General features: G+C 44.2%; 2 protein-coding genes across 2 annotated transcripts; both read left to right on the top strand.

The window, feature by feature from the left end:
- The first annotated feature begins 7,124 nt into the window (after nt 1-7,124).
- Nucleotides 7,125-11,023, top strand: LOC123099243 (beta-amylase). The gene is made up of 7 exons (XM_044521418.1): nt 7,125-7,335; nt 7,541-7,939; nt 8,344-8,508; nt 9,260-9,523; nt 9,718-9,927; nt 10,009-10,248; nt 10,357-11,023. Exons 1-7 carry the CDS (start codon nt 7,282-7,284, stop codon nt 10,675-10,677), a joined length of 1,653 nt encoding a protein of 550 aa, XP_044377353.1. The 5' UTR covers nt 7,125-7,281; the 3' UTR covers nt 10,678-11,023.
- Nucleotides 11,024-13,234: 2,211 nt separating this feature from the next.
- LOC123100798 (non-specific lipid-transfer protein 2P-like) lies at nt 13,235-13,696 on the top strand. Its single transcript, XM_044522675.1, has one exon. The coding sequence runs from the start codon at nt 13,293-13,295 to the stop codon at nt 13,578-13,580; it is 288 nt and encodes a 95-aa protein (XP_044378610.1). The 5' UTR covers nt 13,235-13,292; the 3' UTR covers nt 13,581-13,696.
- Nucleotides 13,697-22,422: the final 8,726 nt, after the last annotated feature.

Raw genomic sequence — 22,422 nt, 5'->3', positions numbered from 1 at the left:
GTCGATGATCAAGAAGGTGAAGGAACGGACATTGTCGACGGAGGTCAACCGTCAACAACCGACGATCTCGAATTGCAAGTAGCAACCACCTCCGGCGAGGTATATATATACATTGAGCCTCTCGTGATACAAACTTACTGAAATGTGAATACATATGTATTAACGCGCGCGACTCTCTTTCTTTTTTTAGCCCTCCGGATCGAGTACGACAAAGCGTGGCAAATCCAAGGCGATGAAAACAGGAGAAACATATGCCATTGAGTTTGTCAGTGAAACCGGCAAGCCCCTACAGCACACCTCAAAGTTTATCAACCAATGCGGAGTCGTTGTTAGAGACAACGTCCCGATCACCGTCCAGGAATGGAAGGAGCCAAAGAAGGCACGTCTTGGTTTCAGTTTTGTCGACAAGAGAACGAAAAAGGATTGCTAGAGAAAGCTTATGGAACATTTCATTCTACCTCCGGAATACAACAAAGTCGATGAATTCGGTAACGAGGTTCCGGGTGGACGTCAGAGGAGGAGGCTAGTTAAAGAGTTCGCTTTTCAGAAGATGGGCGAAGCATTCCGGAACTTCAAGAAAAATTTAACCCGTGACTATGTCAACAAGGGCAAGACTCCGGATTTCAATGGACAACATGAGAAACTGAAAGATGATTGGCCAGAATTTGTGAGGCAAAAGCAATCGGAGCATTTCAAGGAAATATAAAAAAAATAAGGATAATGCGAGTAAGAAAAAGTTCCATCATATTATGGGGCCAGGAGGATACCGCCTTTCGGAGCCTAGGTGGCAAAAGATGGAGGAGGACCTGAGGGTGCGAGGAATCCCTCTAGGTACAGAGGGATGGGACCCAAGGGCCAAAAGCTGGTGGTACGGGCATGGGGGATCGCTAGACCCGGAGACAGGGGTGTGTGTTCACCGGCAGAGACAGTTTGCTCCCACCCAAGCCCTTATTGACGCAATGACCCAAGCTCAAGAGGGCTTGATCAAGTTCAACAGAGAGAAAGACGCACTGACAACAGCCCTCGGGAATGATGAACACGGAGGACGTGTACGAGGCAAAGGCAAAGTTCCGTGGAAAGTAGGGTTTTCCCAGGACAATGACCCGTACTGTTACAGAAGCCGTAAGAGAAAGACGGACCGGGATGCAGATCTTATGACGAAGTTTGCATCGGAACTCCATGAGTTGAAGCAGACCGTGCATGAACTAGTGAAAGAAAAATCGGCTGCAGGGCCGCATGAAGATCATGAAGCGGATCGCGGAAGCCAGCAGCGGAGAAGCAGCGTGGCTTCCACGGATGCCCCGCCTGGTGCTAGTGCACCGATGATCGAGATTCGTGCACCAGAGCCTCACTACCCCGTGGATGATGTAAAGGAGATGAAAGAATGTGATCTGCATTATCCCGTGGGGAACGTTTCCACGAAGGTAGCTAGCGGCAGTGCTTTACCCTGTACACCTGGGGCACTCCACCACAACAACCCCATTGCATATGGCTATGCTCGTGTCACGGTGGAAGACATAGTCCAAGGGTTTGAGGACCTGGAGATTGACAAACCTACACCCGAAGGGGAGAGAAGACTTGGAGATGTCAAGCGCCAGTTCATTCTATGGAAAAAGAAGTACATAGTGTTTCCAGGCGAGGCGCCAAGGCTAGCAAGTCCACCCCCCTCCGATGGTGGTGGTGGTGGTGGTGGCGGTGGTGGCGGTGGTGGTGGTCGTGGTGGTTCACCTACACCTCCTTCACGCCATTCGACGCCGTCCCCCGATCCACAACCTCCGGCGGGTACGACGCCCCCCAATCCTCCTCCGGCGGGTACGACGCCCCCCAATCCACCTCCGGCGAAGAAGCAGAAGCAGGCGGACAGCAAGGAAACCCGCTCCTGGACTATTAACCCGGACCCTTATGTACCTAAGACCACAAGGGTACCGGAGCCATCACTGAAGCCTCTCCTCCCAAGGCCTGGGGAACTTAGTGAAGCTGAAACCAAATTGGCCGCGTCTGCTGATTATGAGAAATGGAAGGCGGATATGAAGGCGAAAAAAGAGCCTGAGCCCAAGCAAGTATTCACTGAGAAGCAAAAGAAGTGGGCTAAGGATTTTTTGACGACACCGTCCCAAGCCGAGCTGAATATGCCTGACGACTATGGACATGAACTTCGTAGGCAAGCAAAAATATTGAAGGAGGAGAAAGAAGAAAGTAAAAAAAGCGGGAAACAAGTTGACCAGCTCGGGATGCAGAAGAAACAATCGATCCCCCCGCTCATAGTGAAAGCCGGTCCGGAAGAGGACCCCGAGATCATAGCAGCTGCGGCAGCACTTGGATTGACTGTAGCGAGTGCCATGAAACAAGCGTCCGAGATGGGTTTGACTCTTCGTGCCTTCTTAGGCCTTGAGGATGCGCCAGTATGTGAGATAGCATTACAATATGTGCGGAATGGGCCTCTCGTCGAGCCTGCGCGGGAAAAGAGTCTACCACCACAAATGCGAAATCTGCTACGTTGGTACAAACAATTCATAACATGGGCCGACAAAGAATATATTTATGCGGATGTTACAGATGAGCATCACACCAAACGGTACTCTGTAGAAGTTCATATGAGTGAATTGTTCCAGTTGTTCAATCTGCGCGACCTCGACAAATCTATGCTGAGTTACTACGTTCTGTAAGTGATTTATTTCTACCTCATCTCGTTCTTCATTGCCTGCACTATATATATATATATATTGTCCTAACTATATTGTTGCGTACGCTATTATGCAGATTGAAGATTTGGGAATGCAAAATAAGAAACATCCATGATGTTGGGTTCATTGACCCACATATCGTTAATGGACATGTGTTACAACATCACCCCGAAGACGTGGAGAAAGACTTGTACAAGTTTCTCAGAAAGCATCAACTCAAAAGTCATATTCTATTTCCTTACCATTTGGGTGAGTGTTTCTCTCTTGTGCCCATTCTCTTTTGTTTACTCCATGCATGGTATGTCTAATCGATGAGTTATGCATGACTGTGCATGTAACGTGTCCGCAGGTTCCACTGGATTCTGCTAAATATTGAACTTCACACCTCCAGAGTTCTAATCATGGACTCTATGGATTCGGATCCAAAGCGTTGGGCCGACATGAGAAAAATGCTGCAAAAGTAATTATTTTCAATCATTTGAGCTCTATATCGATCGGTCTCTTTCGTTCATTTCCTAATATCAAGTAACTAATAACTCCCTTGTTCATTTAATTTTCTTTGCCTGTAGGGTTTGGAGACGGTTCTCAGAAGAAATTGTCGGTGAATTCAAACATGAGCTAGATTTCAGAAGGTTAGTTAATGTGGATAAGCAGCCACCGGGGACCAATCTATGTGGATACTATGTTTGTGAGAACATCCGGAGACACACCTCTGAGCGGAAGGCATCGGATAGCGTGCGGAACGCGACGGATAACTTGCGGAGGAGGCTTAGTCCAGAAGCTCGCTTCCGACCAATTCAAGAAGAATTAGCAGGATTTTTCATGAGGGAAGTCATCAATCCTAAAGGAGAACACTATACCGAGGACGAAGAAATTTATATGCATACCCGAGATTGAAACTTGTACGAAGTTGTATATGGTCATCCATCCTAATTGTGTATGGAAACTTGTTCGAAGTTGTATATGGTCACCCGAGATTGAATATATATTATATATTCCTCTTGAATTCTTCTTGTTTGAAATTTCATATGCATGTATATAGTAGCGTAGAATATGTGTACTGAAACTTTATCAAAATTAAAATAAAACACAAAATATAATATAAAAGAAATAAAACACTCCAAACTAAAAAGAAACCAGGTTTAGGGGGGCTAAAACCCTAAACCTGCGGAGGAGGCCTTTAGTCCCGGTTGGCCACGAGAGCCGGGACTAAAGGTCCTCCGCCCCGACGGACCACGGGCGCCCACGTGGACGGGCCTTTAGTCCCGGTCAGCCACAAGAACCGGGACTAAAGCCTTTAGTCGCGGTCCGTAAGAGGCGCGACTAAGGGGGGGAGGATCTTTAGTCGCGCATATTTAGTCCCGGTTGCACAGCCGGGACTAAAGGCTGTTGCGAACCGGGACTAAAGGGCTTTTTTCTACCAGTGGAGCTCCATGGAGCTCGGCCTTTGCAACGCCACACTCCTAAATGGGCCGACTACTAGGGCTGCCAATTACAGGTATTCTTTATTTGTTCATAAACATCAAAAACCGTGTATTCATTTTTTACACACTGAAAACTATGATTACAAATAAATTGATAATGGAAACTGTTTGCTTATTATGGAATAGTGTCGTGCATTTAAAAGTTGATGTTCATGAGTTTAAAAAGAAATGTTCACGTACTTCAAAAAGTATTTACATAACTCGAAGGAGATGTTCATGTATTCAAATAAAAATGTCCATACATATGAAATAAATCCTTATGACTTAAATAAATCACGTTTTAAAAGTAAATGTTCACATACTACCAAAATGTTCAACTGTTTGTAAAAAAAGATGTAAATAATAAATAATAGTGAACTTTTAAAAATAGAAACAACAAAAAGTAATCCCTGATCATGGGCAGTATGATTTGATCTATACTCTTTGCAATGAGTGTATGATAGGGTTCACTCATAAAACTTACACCTCGCGTATTGCGAAATATAGCAAGCACTTGCCAATGTGCGCGTGCACATTTACCACAGCCCAGCACAACTTGTTTTGGTTTTTATTGTTTGTTGTTTGTTTAAATTTCCGTTATTTCTTTCCGTTTTGTGTCTCTTATAATTTCTATTTTTTTTTGTTACTTTTTCTTATTTCTTGTATTTAATTTCTCGCATTTTTACTCCTCTTTCCTTTTTTTTCTTCTGTTTGACCATTTCTTTTTATTTTTGGTATATCATATTTTTTTGGTTACGTATATTAACACTACATTTTAAGAAAAATCGTACTTTTAAAAACATACAAACATTTTATGAAAAAGGTTAACACTTTAAGAAAACAAATGAATTTCACAAAAATATTTGAATAATTTTGAATTAATTATATATTTTTCCAAAAATCAGAATTTTAAAAAAATTACATGAACATTTTGGAAGAGCTCTGCTTTTTGTAATGCTGCATTATTTTTCGGTAAAAGTATGTGAACATTTATTTATTTAGATAAACATGTCTAAAAAGTGTGTGAAAATGTTTTTATGTACATTAATACTTTCTAAAATATGTTAACACTGTTTCAGTTAGATGAGAATTTTTAAATACGTAAATACTTTTTGGTTACATGAATGTTGTTTAAAAAGTACGTGTATATTTAATGCAGTATGCAAACAGTTTTTAGAAGTACATGAATTATTTATTTGTTTAGACGTGCATGTATGTTTTACAACAAATGATGTTTTACCTACCAATCGTGGACATAAGGCTATTGGGTTGGCCATCTTGGCGTGTCCCATTAACAGGTATTTCTTCTTTTTTTTGATAAATTGTGAAAGTATATTTATCTTGCTAATATTCATGCACTTTCAAAAATGTTTACTGAATTTCCAAAAAAGCCAAAAAGTCAAAAAAATAAAATGAAAAGGATAAGTAGAAAAAATGCCGAACCCGTGGGGAAAAATAGAAAAGACTCGCAATGAAAATCAGTAGAACCAACTATAGCTACAGTTACCGCTCTTGTATGTAGCCTGCCACTATGACGCTCTCGTCTGTGTGTTTCAGCGACAATTTGTGGCAACGGGCAAAGAATATGAAATTCCCTTTGTTATGGGCTTTGTGTACACGCCACGCCCCTAAGCCTAAGGAAAACATTTTGGCCCGTGAGAGATTACCTCAGGAGATGTATGTATTTTTTACATGGCTCGAACAAGGTTCAAGTGACGCAAGTGTCCGATGGAAGTAGATGAAGCTCCCAGTTTCTTGTTATCGCATGTACTACTCGATGTAACTCTGTCAAACAGAGAGTGGGACCCAGCTAACAGCGGATGAGTAGTGCTGATTGGGCCCTACTCTGGGACTCAGGTTCCCGCGTAATATGATGCCATATAGCTGCATTTTCTGAACCGTTAGCGGCACAATTTTTAAGATGATTATCAAACCAAACGCCCCTAAGCCTAAGGAAAACATTTGTGTTCTGCGATCAGCGCCTAATTCTTACAATGGTCAGAACACGTGGTATTTAAGATGTATGGTGGAAGAAGACCCTTAGATGGCTAGAGAGCCTTGACTATGGTGCTGTCCATGGTCCCTTTTGTTGCTTGACGAGCCTGCGCGCTCTGTACGGGCTATGCCCTGTAATTTGTCTTCGGTTCGGTTGAGTCGCGCATGAAACTTTCGATGATCCTTTTGCGCTGGCCGGGTAGGCCTGTGGGGTTGTAATATGACTTGTTCACGCTGCCGCTGTGGCTTTATTAATTTAAAGCCGGACGCGTTCGTGCGTCTTCGTTCTAAAAAAAAGACCATTAGATCGAAGTAAAGCATCACAAGAACAATATTATCATAGAAAACAACATCACAAAAGATACAACAAGGCCAACAGTAGGTGGAGGCGTATGCACTTGAGAAAGGATGCGTGTGTGCTGATATCTCTACCTCAACTGATCAAGATTACAACAAATTCAGCACACATGCATGCGTTACTGTCCACCCTAGACTACTCTAGAAGCCCATGGTGTACACACCATATGTCTGCTTGTACAAATTCCAACACTTTTTGTCAATCGCTACTTTATCAAGTTGAGAAATGTGCCCCTTTGGCCATAACAAAGCTTTGCTTTTGGGTCTGTATCAAACCGCTTTATTTGTTTTGTACTACTTTTTGTTGTAAACGCTTTTAAGGGCTTCAGTTCGCTAAAGCCAGGCAAGCGCCTCCTTTCTAAAAGATTGTTCCTAAAGTTATCTAGTTTTGCCTGTTAGATAATCGCTTTGGAAACACATGTACAACTTGTGCCGGGATGCGTGCGTGTTGATATAAGGTGCCGGTTTGGCTAGATTACAGAGGAGTTCGGTTGAGACGTGGATTGGATCCCAAGTTAGCTATATAGATAAGGATCCTTTCTCTCTCCCAACCAGATCTGCATCAGGCGTGTGTGGTAAACAAAACCAAAATCAGTTCAGAAAGCGCCATTTCTGACTGGACAAGCTTATTTCTGACATATCTGATTGCAAAAGCTAGGTTCACTGGCCTAGCTAACGGCAGAGACATCTTTTTCATAGTATAAATAGACCCCTTAATTAAGCTCATGGCCATATCCAACAAACCATTTGTTGTAGAACATCATCCATAGCCAGCAGCCACAATGGAAGCGAGCGCGCAACAAGGCAACTATGTCCAAGTCTACGTCATGCTCCCTGTAAGCACCATCCATTCAACTCAATCTCTACGCACCATGCACTACAACTATTTCAAGGATCTAATTGACACATGCAATGCTGTACATATAATACCGTTATTCGTAACACTCTAGTTTAAAGGGTGAAGTTAACAAGATCTGAGGCCTCAAATGAGCATTTTTTTGGTACTAACCTTGACTTCGTTTTCGTTGTGGAAATAAATAGCTGGACATCGTGAGCGTGAACAACAGGTTCGAGAAGGGTGACGAGCTCAGGGGGCAACTGAAGAGGCTGGTAGAGGCCGGTGTGGATGGTGTCATGGTAGACGTCTGGTGGGGCTTGGTGGAGGGCAAGGGCCCCAGGGTGTACGACTGGTCCGCCTACAAGCAATTGTTTGAGCTGGTGCATGAGGCTGGACTGAAGTTACAAGCCATCATGTCATTCCACCAGTGTGGTGGCAACGTCGGTGACGTCGTCAACATCCCGATCCCGCAGTGGGTGCGTAATGTCGGAGTGAGTGATCCGGACATTTTCTACACCGACCAGCACGGGACTAGGAACATTGAGTACCTCACCCTTGGAGTTGATGACCAGCCTCTCTTCCATGGAAGATCTGCCGTCCAGGTTAATTTTAAACCACCACTCTAGTTCTCTCGTACTTATTTTTTTTCACTCAAATGTGTGATGTTTTGTGTATATTAGAGAGAAAATTTCAAGATGAATCCAAATACAAGCAAAAGGCCAAAAGGTGGCAAAAATATATAACAAAAGAAACGAAATCTAGCCAGTGAAAAGAATATAGAGCCTAACCAACAACAACATCGAGAAGGTTACTAGAGAGGATGAGTCTTGACAACACTTCAGCTCTCATGCATTTTTTTGGGGGGTGTGAAAAACACCGACCTCTGAATCGATTGATGCAGACAATATTCTATTGTAAGCTATTAGGAAGAACAAATAGTTGTGATTTTGATAGGTACAATGTGCTGATGATAGAATGCTTTGATTCTTCTTCGTGGCTGTGACAGATGTACGCCGATTACATGGCAAGCTTCAGGGACAACATGAAAGAGTTCTTGGATGCCGGTCTTATTGTAGACATTGAAGTCGGACTTGGCCCAGCTGGAGAGTTGAGGTACCCATCCTATCCTCAGAGCCACGGATGGTCATTCCCAGGCATCGGAGAATTCATCGTGAGTGTTTTCTTCTCGAATAAAAATGCTTCCTCTTCTGTTCCGACCAATATATACTTTTGCATGTAACATGTGATGACCAAATGCGGTTTAGTATCGTCCAAGTGACAATCTACATTGGAAAAGTTTTTTCAACAAACCAACACCCAAATGAAAAGTGATTCTTATGAAAAATGCAAGGATAAAATGGCAATTTCAGATCAGAACAAGGCATGGCTAAACCCGACTTCATCAGTTCTGCTATCCCATATACCCCTGTCCCAATTTTCTCTTTTTTATTTCTCCTATATAAGACATCATACAAACTTGATACATTCGAACTACAATATGAGAAAAATATAGGATTCATTTGTGCAACATAAATACATAAACTGATATTTTTATTGGGAAAAGACAGATTTCATATATTTATGCTACACCAAAAAAATAATCCAAAATGGCTTTCTGCACATTATAGTCCATATTTCAAGTTCATATATTATTTTTTGGAAGAAACAAAAAATAAGTATCTGTATGGTGAGAATAGTGGGGGAGGGGGGGGTGTTGCACCTGAATCCAAGTTTAGGAAGGTTACCATTACTTTTGGCTTCCGAGAGACAAGTATCATAAGCAAAGACAAGGCCATCTAAAAATAGATGATAGGAAATAATTAAAACAAATGTAAAATAATCTATACCATCACCATTAAAGACAAAATGACTCCATTTATTAACTGTTTTAACTAATAGTACAAATAAAAAAAAATCTGCAGTGCTATGATAAGTACCTGCAAGCAGACTTCAAAGCAGCAGCAGCGATGGTTGGCCATCCTGAGTGGGAATTTCCTCGCGATGCCGGGACGTACAATGACACTCCCCAGAGAACTCGATTCTTCGTGGACAACGGAACATATCTCACTGAGCAGGGGAGGTTTTTCCTTGCATGGTACTCCAATAACCTGATCAAGCATGGTGACAAGATCTTGGACGAAGCAAACAAGGTCTTCTTGGGACACACAGTGCAACTGGCAATCAAAGTAAGTACCATCATCCTAAAGATCTCAGTTTATTACAATAGTAGATAGGATTTGAGAACCCATGATTCAGTTGAGAAGTAGTGTATGATAAACTACAAAAAATACACAAATTCATTATAACACTCTAGGCTAAAGGAACTTGCATTTTCTTAATCTAGAATGTAAATGAGACATGGCCAAATCTTTGGTTACAGATCTCTGGCATTCACTGGTGGTACAAGGTTCCAAGCCATGCAGCCGAGGTCACAGCTGGGTACTACAACTTACATGATAGAGACGGCTACAGACCCATAGCACGCATGCTCAAAAGGCACCATGCTAGTCTTAACTTCACTTGCGCCGAGATGAGGGACTCGGAGCAAAGCTCACAGGCGATGAGCGCACCGGAAGAACTAGTCCAACAGGTAGGTACCTTGTGCCTCCAGATTTTACGCTTAGACATCTCTGATAGACACATCTCACGTACTTGTCGTCGAAATTCTCAGGTGTTGAGCGCTGGATGGAGAGAGGGCCTAAATATGGCATGCGAAAATGCACTTCCTCGATATGATCCAACTGCTTACAACACCATACTCAGGAATGCGAGGCCTCATGGCATCAACAAGAGCGGCCCTCCTGAGCACAAGCTGTTTGGATTCACCTACCTTCGGCTGTCGAATCAGTTGGTGGAGGGACAAAACTATGTCAATTTCAAGACCTTTGTTGACAGAATGCATGCCAACCTGGTTAGTGCCACAACCACTTATTCACGCATGTAAAAAATAAAACAGAGGAATCATAAATTTGTTGATTTGCATCGGCCTATAATAATAATGTAATTTGATCCTTTTCAGCCTCATGACCCATGTGTTGATCCAGTGGCGCCTTTGCAAAGATCAGGGCCAGAACTGACGATTGAAATGATCCTACAAGCAGCGCAGCCAAAACTGGAGCCATTCCCCTTTGAAGAGCACACCGACCTGCCAGTTCAAGGCCTCGGTGGCATCGGTGGTGGGGAGGTTGAAGACCCCACTGGTGGCATGGGTGGGGAGGTTCAACAAGACCCCACTGGTGGCATGGGTGGGGAGGTTCAACAAGACCCCACTGGTGGCATGGGTGGGGAGGTTGAAGACCCTACCGGTGGCATGGGTGGGGAGCTCCCTCCCACCGTGTAGTGAAACCTTTACTATCTACAATACCTTTTATGTTGTGTGTCACAGAGAAACCTTTCTCTGCCTTATTAACAATAAATAAAGCACATTACTTGTGCGTGTTCTGGAAGAAAAATCTCAGCGTTGTAGTCTACGAGAAGGGTTAATCGTCTCTTTGTGAGAATTGACGCGCCCTAAAAGTAAGCCGATGAGGATAAATAAGATGTGGTGCTACGGTACATCATGAGGATTACTCATCAATATTGGATTAGTCATCAGAAGGATGCTTTTCCGACGAGCTGTAGTACATCAGACCTTACATACCTCCATTATGTGCATATGAGTGAATGAATAAAGTATATTGTGCTCATTTAGTGATTGTATATGGGTCCATCATTTTGGATTTTGTCGTGGTCTTGGAATACGGTGGGAAGGATATCTAGTGCATGTTCACGATTACCACTCGCATGGTTTTGACTTCACCTGGCATTGTCTACCTTCCTGCAGAATGTTACGTGGTAAACTACTAAGTGTCCAATCTACTTCGATGGATCTTTTGACCATTTTGGATGAAGAGTTTTAGAAAAAAGTTTCATCTTTGTAATCAAGCCGTAAATTTTGTTTGTAGTTTGGTCGGAGTTTACAAAGCTACTCAAGATGATCATAAACTATCTTTTCTTCGTGAACCGGTCAATCTTACTAAAGAAAACCTATATTCAATATTCATTGTTCATGGGTGGGGAATTCAACATCCTATGGTTTCAGCAACGATAAAAAATAATTAGTTTGACAGTACTTTCTTATTCAGCATTGCCATTGACAATTTGGATCTACCTGAGATATTTCTGGACACCAATTTACCTGGGCTAATAACCGGCTAGAGTCGACATTTGAAAATATGGGTCACGTGCCAATGGATGCTGGTTGGGAATTGAAATTTCTTTTGGTAACAATCCATGCTTTGGAACGTATCAAAGCACTGCAAAACACCGCTCAGTCAAGTTCGAATGGTTTGTTGGATGGTCGATGATGGGTGGATCGCCTTCCCAAGGGTTAAAATCAAAAAATCCGCACTTTGCAACAGCTCCTCGCATGATAGGAATTAAACACCGCGGCATATACTATGAAAAACGCTCATATCCGACCGGGTCTTTTAACTATGGCACAGCCCATTAGCACATACTTTTATAGTATGTATTTTTTATCTTCTATGTGTTCCAAAAATATTATTATAAATAAATTATAACAAAAAGTGTTTGTGTACTGGGAACAAGTGTTGCGTGTTTTAAAATAAATGTGCATGACGTCAAAAACAAATGTTTACATAGATCGCGAGGGATATTTATGTATTCGTGAACAAAATGTTAATATGTATAAAAAAGGTTAATGACTTCAAAAACAGTTTTACGAACTTAAAAATATTTTTTCTTGTATACCTTTCTTTGCAATGAATGTGGAATACGGTTGAGGGAGAGTTTCCATATGACGGCCTTAAGCGGGAACTGTTGGAGTGAATGTCGAAAGGAAATCATAATGGGCTGGGCACTAGTGTGGCACATTAACATGGACCCCCCCCCCCCCCCCAATTTGGTGGTGAATCATAAGAATATATTTCCATATGTGAGAAAACATTCACTTATTTCAAGCCAGGATGGACATGGTATGGAAATGTCACATAAAGCAATGTTCATGTAAAAGAAAACTTGTCCTCATATATACTGTGCACCTCCTTTTTTGTTAAGGTATCGTGAGCTATGCGTATAGGAATTTGCTGAGTTTACGGGCTGGCCGTTTGTTCTGCTCCTATTTTTTTTTGGCACAGTACAATAAAAGTCGCCCACATACACGAGTATAGACCTACGCCTATGAACGCACACCCTATCCCTATAAGCACCTTGAAAGACTGAGCCGGCATAACATCTTAAGATTTTACGTAGTCACCACGGACGCCTCGCAGTCGACGGGAATGTTTCCTCCGGGTTTACGGGCTGGCCGTTTGTTCTGCTCGAGTAATGCTACATGGATGATTACGGGGGTTTTACAGGTTCGTTATGACTTGGCAAATGGTTATTGGGTTAAAGGGGGGGAGGGGCCCCACCCACCTGAACCTCCCTGTAATCATCCGTGAATGTAGCATTTTTAGTTCTGCTCCTAGTTTTGGGCTGTCAGTACTGGCTCGTACGAGTTTATCGGTCCCTGTACGTGGGCCCGAACAAGGTGCATTTTTTTCGTGTGGTACAGTGAAAACGTACGTTCCATGCTGTACACGGCGCCAGATATGGTCACGTGAGGTCCAGGTCGTAACAAGAAACGGAAACATGAGGAGACGATCGCGTTTGGAAGGGTGCGCATGAATGGACTCGTCTGCTAGCTTTCGCCTACCGCCCACCGATCGAGCGGCGAGAGCGCAACCAACATCGACCAACTACCCAGCTAGCTGACCTCTACCGACCGGACTTGAATGCAGTACCTACGTGCTACGTCGGCGGCGATGGCCGCGTACGCTGGCTACGTGCCGCATGCATGGCGAGCTCGGACCGTGCGTGGCCAGCTATAGATACGTACGTACCCCATGAGCCCCTAGAAACACCTGCCACTGCGAGAGCGAGCGTGTGAGCAGATCGACGACGACGACAGCCATGGCGATGATGAGGAAGGAGGCAGTGGTGGCGCTGATGCTGGCGCTGGTGCTGCTGGCGGAAGTGCCTGGCTGGGCACGCGCGGAGTGCCAGGTGACGCAGCTGGCGGTGTGCGCGTCGGCGATCCTGGGCGGGACGAAGCCCAGCGGCGAGTGCTGCGGCAACCTCCGGGCGCAGCAGGGGTGCTTCTGCCAGTACGTCAAGGACCCCAACTACGGGCACTACGTCAACAGCCCCCACGCCCGCGAGACACTCCAGACCTGCGGCATCGCCCTCCCGCACTGCTAGGCCTCCTAGCCGACCGAGTCTACTCTGCTACGCTAGTTACTCTAGCTGAGTAAGTGCTGTGGTACGCAAGTATATGTTGGTATGTTGGAATAAAACGATGGTGATCTACGGCGTCAGGCTGCTGGCCGGTGAACTTGTGTTGGGGCTTGCATAGGATCCATTGATTTGTCTCACTATCACTGCTCAGATTGTCTACAGTCAGATTTGGAAATCCACCCCGTTCCCCTAAATGTCCGCCGACGCGTTCGGACGTTGTCTCTGGATAACGCCAGACGACCCCTCATGTGTCCTTCCCGAGAGGCACTGTCCTTATATCTAAACCCTCAAATTCATCTAATCTATGCACGTGGATCATATAGTATAAATTGTTCACCAATTCAACAATGTAACAAAGCAAAATAAACCACAATTCAACAATCCGGACATGGCAAAAATAAAATTCAACGTCCGAGCCACGACTGGACAATCTGATGAATCACTCGTTGGATGTCATCCGTGTCGTGTGATCTGCCGCCATTCGTGGCTCATGCGCTGCCTCGTAATCTCTATGCATGTTGATCTCCTTCTTCCTCTCCTCAAGCCACTTCTTGCCTTCCGCACCCAACAGGCCTGCGTCCGCCAACATTATCATAAAATTCTTGGTGTCTCGAGCAAATTGCAACCTCTCCTCAATCTCTATTGATCAAAAGTCCAGGCCTTCTCGAACTCCCATTTGGGACACGCCTCCTTCTCCAACTATCTTCTCCCTCTCAATTTCCAACTTGTTGCTTTCAATTTGCAACTTATTCACTACTAGGGAAAAGCTTATAGGCAGACGCTTACTAGTAGCGTGGATTTATACCCCTCGCTATTGCTACTTACTAGTAGCGCGAGTTTATAACCCCCGCTACTGCTAAGTCGATAGTAGTAGCGCGGGTTTATAACCCTCGCTACTACTAAGTGGTCTCTGCCATGCCCCCCGACATACCATAGTAGCAGCAAGGGGTATAAACCCGCGCTACTGCTAAGTTGATAGTGGTAGCGCGGGTTTATAACCCTCGCTACTACTAAGTGGTCTCCACCGTGCGCCACCCGGGACATGCCATAGTAGTAGCGAGGGGTATAAACCCGCGCTACTACTATCGACCCACCAAGACATGTGTACACATAGCGTGCGGAGGCCCAAATCCAAACCCACACTCTTCTGATTCCCCTTCTCTTCCCACCCGCGATTCCCTTGCTCACCCACCGCCACTACCGGCCTCGCACCTCGGCGCCACTCACAAATCTGACGACCTCCTCTCGCACTGCAGACCCCTCCCCCTCCATCATCCTTCTTCTCCGCTGTTGGAAGGAGAGGGAAACCAGCAGAGCGTCGTCCATGGTGGCGGCCAGATCCGCCATGGACGTAGCCACTTACACCTCCTCGCCGGGTCAAGGGTCCCACGACAAGCAGCAGCAGGTCACCAGGCTTCATCTAGGGTTTCGGGTGTCGGCTCCAACTCCGGCGGCCACCGGTGAGTTCCTCCTCCTACTGCTCTCTATCTCTCTCTTCCTCTTTCTAATAATTTTCTCTTCTTTTATAGCAGCAGTAGAAGAGAGGTGCGGGCACAAGTTGGGTGGGGAAGCACCATCACCATGGACAACTTCATCCCCTCCAGGACCGGTAGCAGCCATGGATGGAGAGGACGATGACGCCCAACAGAAGCAGCCTCCATGGATGGAATTTTTTTTTAATTCTCAATTAGTTAGTAGTACCGCGGGGCCTTGACCCGCGCTACAACTAAGTAGCAGTAGCGCGGGTGGCAATCGTGCTACTACCACTAGAAGTAGCAGTAGCGCGGGTACCACCCGCGCTACTGCTAAAAGTTAGTTGTAGCGCCCTAGCTGTAGCGCAGCCCCCGCGCTACTGCTAGGGAATTACCCCCGCGCTACTACTAGGGTTTTCCCTAGTAGTGATTGTTCATCTTCTCCCGGTTCCAATCCATCCTCTCTTTCTACAGATTCAATATGCGCTTGTACCCATCCTCTTTCTTGTCAATCCTTATGGAAAAATGCATGTCCATGTGGTGGACATTTTTTACGTCGCAGCATCACGAATGATCCTACCCTTATCTCACTTGTTTCACTTTACTTGCCGGTTATTCATTGCCACGGTGACTCTTTCATTACCCAATGGAACTTCTTCCTCTTCCTTATGCAATCCAATGGACTGGTGGGAGCTTGAGCCATCATTTGTCTTTAATTTCTTGTTGCCTTTCTTGAGGTCATCCACTACTTTTATCCACTTTGTTTGGCCATTAAATTTTATCAAAAATGGCTAAAATTGAATGGCTTCTTCTCTGTTTGTTGGTACAAAGTGGCCGCCAACACCATCTATATAAAAAAGTTATCATGATAACCCGACATAAAAAAATAGCAATGCAAATTGTGACAAAGAAAATCAATTCAACTCACATGACTTTGGACTCCAATCGCACTTTGATTCCGGCCACGCACAGAAGCATAGTGGCCAACAAACTTGTTGACGTGATCTTCGATGGTGGACCTTCTATGTTGGAGAGACGACACATTACAGGTGGTATTGTTAGGATTCGGCTCCACGTATTCCTTGTGTTCATTATAGTGCTTGTGGATTTTCTCCCAATACTTGTTAGCCTTCTGCTCTTTGCCACTTATGGGGTCCAAGCTTATCGCCAACCAAGATTTAACCAACAGAACAACCTCAATTGTTGTGAATGTCGTACCTATTGCCTTGCTTTTCTTTGCCCTTTTCTTCTTAGTGCTCGATGTGCCCCAACATAAAAAGTAGGATAATTTGGATCCCACAAGGCACATACTCCATAGGGTCCGTAGGCTCTTGCCCCTCATTGATCATGTTTGACATGAAGTTTTCCTAAAATAATCATGATTCCAAATAAACTAACGTAATATGCAACTACTTGATTCAATGGGATATGCAACTAACTAATCCACAACATCATAGTTAATATAACGAATGAACCAGTAGAAAATGGAGCAAAATTTGTACTGTCTCCTGACGGATCATTTCGTCCAACAGGAACCGGGCAGATTAGGCATTCTGTCTCCATGGACGAATTTTTCTATGATCTTTGTTGAGATCAAAGTTTATGTTAATTCCCATCGTATCGCGACAACTGCTTAGCGGGGCCGGTATGGTCCACCAATAACGGAGTCACATCCGGCAGATCTCGGGTAGCGAGTCCCGAGCTAAGTGTGGCCCACCAATGACAGACTAAAATCCAGTAGATCTCGGGTAGGGGGTCCTAAGCTAAGTGTCTCAACGCGGTGGTAATGTGTGCACGGGTTTTCGCACAGGTTCGGGCTCTCCTAAGAGATAAATCCCTACGTCTTGTTGTACTACTTTGGGATGAATTACAAGGTTTCGGTGATCTACCTTGACATTGTTGTGTGTTTCTAGATTTGATGATGTAAGTTGCGTTCTATTGTCTAGCCCAGCCTCGGCTTATATACGAATATCGGATGACTAGGATTAGAGGAGTCCAAATCGCCTATGTTGTTGGAGAAGAGTCCTCCACGGATAAGGAGTGCTTGAACGACAAGACTTCTTGATTTTCCTTGGAGATCGCCATGGGCCGCCCAAAGTGGCCCAGGACAGAACCGACAAGGGGGTCCTTAGCGAGGCTCACCTGGCCGGGAGTCATCATGGTGAGAGGCCCTCTAGCCAGGACACCGTCACTCAGGGCGTATGTGTTGGGAAAAGTAGTAGAAAAAAAGAAGATGTGTCGGTGTAGATCGCACTGGGAGTTCCTCGGTCCCTTCAAGGGAAGACCGAAAGCGCGACCTCTCTACAAGTTACAAGTGTACAGTCTTCACGATCCAGCATCGCTTTGCCATCTAGAGCTAATTGTCGCCGGAGAATTAGAGGAAGGAGATTAGAACCACATTGGGCTTCTAATTATAAGGATTAGAGGATCTAGCTCTAGCTCTAATTGATCAACTAGGACCAACTAGAAGTAGAACTAGAGAATTAGAGGAGGCTCTAAAACTTGTCTCTCTCAATGGGGAAAATCCTCTAGTATATATAGGTTTGAGGGGAGAGGAGGGGCGCCATACATGGGTGAAAGGGCTCCCCCCTTGTGCTGGCCTAGAGGGGGAGGAGGAGTCCTCCCCCTAGTCCAATTCGGCCTCCCCAAATGGGAAAGGGGGCGCCTCCCCATTTGGGCCCTTGTGGCCCGATCCTCCTTCCACTTCTTGGCCTTTTAATACCTGTAAAAGCCTCCTAGTAATTACTAGAGCCTTTTATTATTAATTTAACATCTCTGGAAACATTTTTCCACCTATATATTATTTATCGGTAATACCCGGTATTGCCCGATAAACTCTGAAATCCTTTCGGTGACTCTAAAACTCTTCCGGTACCTCTCGAAACTATTTCTAATACTAAGAAACTATTTTAAGAATAAATCCTCGATACTCAAGTCCTACTAACACTCTGCAAATCGTAATTACATTAAGCGTGTGACCCTGTAGGTTTGGTTAAACATATACATGAACAAAAACCCCTTTGTTCAAAGACCGATAGCGGAAACATGGGCGTATGTATCGATTCCTATGAGTACATGAATGATATTCGAGCGAACCTTTGGTTATCATGTGTTATTCCTTTTGCTTCGCAACAATGTACAAAACCCGAGATGTATCTGTATCTTCTTGAGTCATACACGTGCTCACTATACCGATCTTCTCGTTACCAGTTTTCTTCTTCTTTCTCATTAATATGTTCCAGCATCCCTGTGACATAGTCACCTGTGTCTGACCAAACGATGATATATGCCATCACACCGAGAGGGACCTAAGAATTTATCTCCGTCATCGAAGGAGAAAATTCCACTCACGAGTTATCTAGTCCCTTGTCAAACTTTCAGATGAACATGTAAGTTTTTGTGATGATCATCGACGTTTGAGCAATCCCAAAGTCCGCCCTACGGTAAGAAGTGACTACGATTATCTCATGGTCTAAGGAACTAAAACACATGTTAACACTTCATGTTATAATAATTGCTTTCAGAACATATCAACTCAAAGTATAACAAACAAGTTTGGGTCGATTCAACATGGTCGTTCTTCTAACGTCATACTCTGTTTTTTTAGGACTATCGTTACACTTAACGATATCCTAAGATCTGGAAAACATGATCACCAACAACACTTGAGCTAGTCTTAGAGGCGAGATTAGGAATCTTATTTTACCTTTTGTCATTCCACACGTGCATATTAGTTTTTCACTGGATCGCACATTTCAGGATCATCACAGTTATAGCGTAGAATATAAACTCTTAATCATGAATATGAAAATACAATATTATTGCTTCTAGTGCATAGTTCCAACACCAGTAGGCCTCGTGGCGGCCTTGTCACAGCGGTCGGTGCAAGGACCCATCTTGAAGATAAATTATAATCTTGGCATGCAAGCCAAGAACCCTCATGGCAAGGTCGGTTAGGATTCCTATAAAACCTAGCTCTTGCTGCCCATTCATAAGGCGAGACTAGGGTTAGTTCGAGGCATTTGTTCCATTCTACAGACCTCGATAGTACTCATCATCCTCCACGTGTAACCCCCTCGCACGAGGTGCTCCCACATATCAATCCAAAACAAACTAGGAGTAGAATATTACCTTGATCATGAAGGCCTGAACCTGGGTAAAACGACCCATGCAAACTCCCTTCTAGTACTTCCGGCTACGCTCTCCAGCCTACTGAGGGCACTGGCGGTTTTCTGCACCATCAATTAATTAAACATACAAAAGTAATTACCATAAAAATGGTGTAAATGTTTCATTGTGAATGGAACTTAATTCGTTGATATGATGGACACCATAAGTTTTGTAAAATGTAGAAGTTAATTACTTAGTTTTGAAGCATCGTCGACATCTGGCAATCTTAAAATTGCTAATCACATATGTTGATTCAATCATGTGCCTTACAATAAAACATATACCAACAAAAACTGCATACCTAAAAGCTAAAACAAAAAAACCATTTGGGCCAAAATAAGCCCAATGGAAGTGGCACAGTCCACTTCCTTTTTCGTTTTTCTAATTTTTGGGGAAAGGGGGGACGTGGGCTGCAACCCACTTGATCTTATCACCCGGGTTGTTAGGGTTGGGGTTGCCAAACACTTGTACCGATGAGGGGTCCTAGTCTGCGATTTCAGTATTGGGAACTCTCTTGGCGCCCACCACTGCTCTTTTCGCTTGTTCCCACATGTCATATGTCGTTCGATCCAGTTTTTTATCTGCTCGATTTTCTTCTCCCTGCTCTCTTACATTTCATGAACTTCAAAAAATATGAAAAATAAAAAAATGAATTAGAAATAGTTCAGAGGGTAGATTATTGACCAGCTGACCGTTAACCTTTCATCTCTGACCAGATCCTTTGTCCGTAGTTTTTTTTGGAAAAAATCATGTATATGAGAAAAATATCACAAAAATTGACAAAAGATCATAAGTTTGAAAGAAGTTTGTAAAATTTAAAAAATCCATGATTCTAGTTTGGAATTTTTTCATAGATTTGAAATTGTTCATAAAGTTAAGAAAAATTTCACGGGTTTAAAAATAAAGTTCATCAATTTGGAAAAAAATATTGATTCGGAATTGGAGAAAACATCATGAATTCAAATAATGTTCACAAACTTGTGAAAAATATCTTGAATTTGAAAAAATTTCATAGGTTCAAGGAAAGTTCACGAATTTGAAAAGAAAAGTTCAAGAATTTTGAAAGAATCCCAATTTGGGAAAGTTTATGAATTTATTTTTTCTATTTTCTTAAAAGTTCATGCATCTGAAAAAATGAAAAATGAAAACAGAAAAACCGTAAAAATGGTCCAAAGCTTGAAAAAGCTTCCAAAAACCGGGACGAGTGACTCCCGCAAAAGTGCATTACGTGGGCTGGCCGAACTGCTTGGGTAGTGAGCGTCGCATATGAACAGAACATTATCTGGTACGTTAAGCGTCATATAGGATTTGTGTCTCCCGATCCCCTTCTCCCTATTGTTCGCCATTAAGATTTGTTTCATATGAGTTACCAAAGAGGCAACGAGACAATAATCATTGTAAGTTGTACACCATATTCTCATTATTTCTTCACAAGGCTTTTGAGGGTGTTTCGGCTACTTATCAAATATATTTTTTCTCACATTTTTCCTATGGTTTTTTGGGTGAAATTCTGATAATTATACAAACGATTCGAGATAGTACATAAAAACAAGAATATTCGTTGTATAGGGAGGAGCTAGTGTGAATTGTACGATTCTTGGTTACATCGCATTGCACACACTGGCGCTGCGTCAGTGGGACGAAGGAGCCCCCCCCCCCCCCCACCCCCACCACCACTCCCTGAGAAATATTGCAAGCTAAGCATGTCTTGATGTTAAAGACCCTTCTAATGTTCTGGCTTCTCTAATCTCCCTAGCACTCCCCCCCCCCCCCCCCCCCCCCTCCCTGGATTTGGTTCGTGCTCCATCACTAATGGCACAACCACAAGATGGCATAAACATGATGCCCAGAGTAGAGAGGAATGTGACGCTTGGTAAAACAGAAGCTGCAACACTGCGCAAAACTACCCAAGCAAAGAACATGTCCCAAATATCAAAATCTATCGCTGGGCATGCCACGAGCAATCAAGACGATGCCTTCATGAAGAAAAACAATGCCGTGACACACAAGCTTTGCATATTTATGAAAAATGTATATGGTTAAGTGCTCTTTTTTTGCTTATATTGCTTAAGCAACAGTATGTGTAGTTCAACCCAGGTGTATATGTATATCCCGCCAATTATATCGTCAATAACGATTATGAATCCATCCATTCATCTATCTCTCACACTCTTTAGTTTTCGCTTGTAACACGACCGAAGAGACTAGCGCACCACAACCATAAACCAATGTTGGCCTCTTGTGACCTTTCGATTGCGCCCCGCAATGCAGGTGGTGTTGCTGCGTTATGCTGTCTCAAATGTGCGGAGCCTTTCGATTGTGTCGATGGTGCAGTGTCATGGTCTTGTCTGCTAGGCGATGCCGACTTCGCCCGTGGCACACAGGCGCCGTGGCGTCGTCTCGGCCTCGCGTGACCTTTCGTATGCACCCTCGGCACAGGTGGTGTCGTGGCGTTGTGCAGTCTTTGATGTGTGAAGCCTTTTGAATGCGTCGATGGTGCGGTGTCCTGGCTTGCTCGGCTGGCCAATGCCGTTCGATCACATTGGTGGTGCTCTGTGTTGTGTTGGGTTGTGTCTTCCCTCTTTGTTGGTATGTTGTGGTGTGTGTTGTTTTTGCTTTATCTCTCCTCCTCCTGTTCCCCTGTAATTCTGCTGCACTTGAACCTAAAAGGCAGTGGGGCGGTCACCTACCTTTGGATGCCTCGCATGAATTCAATGAACTCGTCCGCTAGCTTCCGCGTACCACCCACCGAGCAGAGCCAGCGAGCAACCAACACCGGCCAACTACCCACTGGAGTTGAATGCAGGACGTCCAAAGTAATGCAGGACGTCCAAAGTGTGCCCGTAAACCATTCTGCTGACCGTAGTCATGGCGAGCTGGTGCAATTCAGTGCATGCTCTAGCTGTAGGGTAGAGTGTTCAACTGATTGTTACAGCGGCCGTGGGCGATTCATTAGACGGCTCCCGGCAGGTGAGTGGTTCGTTTGCAGTGATGGACGTCCTCGCATTTCACTTATTGCCCCTGCATCTTTCTTTAATCGCTCACCTGCTCCGTCGGCGGCGATGGCCGCGTACGCTCCCTACGTGTCGCCGCATGGCATGCACATGGCCGGCTCGGGCCACGGCGATGCGTGGCTAGCTATAAATAGCCCAGCCGGGAGCTCC

Source organism: Triticum aestivum, chromosome 4D, assembly GCF_018294505.1.
Source record: "Triticum aestivum cultivar Chinese Spring chromosome 4D, IWGSC CS RefSeq v2.1, whole genome shotgun sequence".
Classification (NCBI taxonomy): domain Eukaryota; kingdom Viridiplantae; phylum Streptophyta; class Magnoliopsida; order Poales; family Poaceae; genus Triticum; species Triticum aestivum.
The sequence above is the reverse complement of the archived record's forward strand: the minus strand, read 5'-3'. Positions and strand labels throughout refer to the sequence as shown.

Bases quoted from the DNA above. Each gene is read 5' to 3' on its own strand.
- LOC123100798 (XM_044522675.1), top strand. From the start codon at position 13,293: ATGGCGATGATGAGGAAGGAGGCAGTGGTGGCGCTGATGCTGGCGCTG.
- LOC123099243 (XM_044521418.1), top strand. From the start codon at position 7,282: ATGGAAGCGAGCGCGCAACAAGGCAACTATGTCCAAGTCTACGTCATG. The intron at 7,940-8,343 runs GTTAATTTTAAA...TGGCTGTGACAG, and splicing joins ATGGAAGATCTGCCGTCCAG to ATGTACGCCGATTACATGGC. The intron at 9,524-9,717 runs GTAAGTACCATC...CTTTGGTTACAG, and splicing joins CAGTGCAACTGGCAATCAAA to ATCTCTGGCATTCACTGGTG.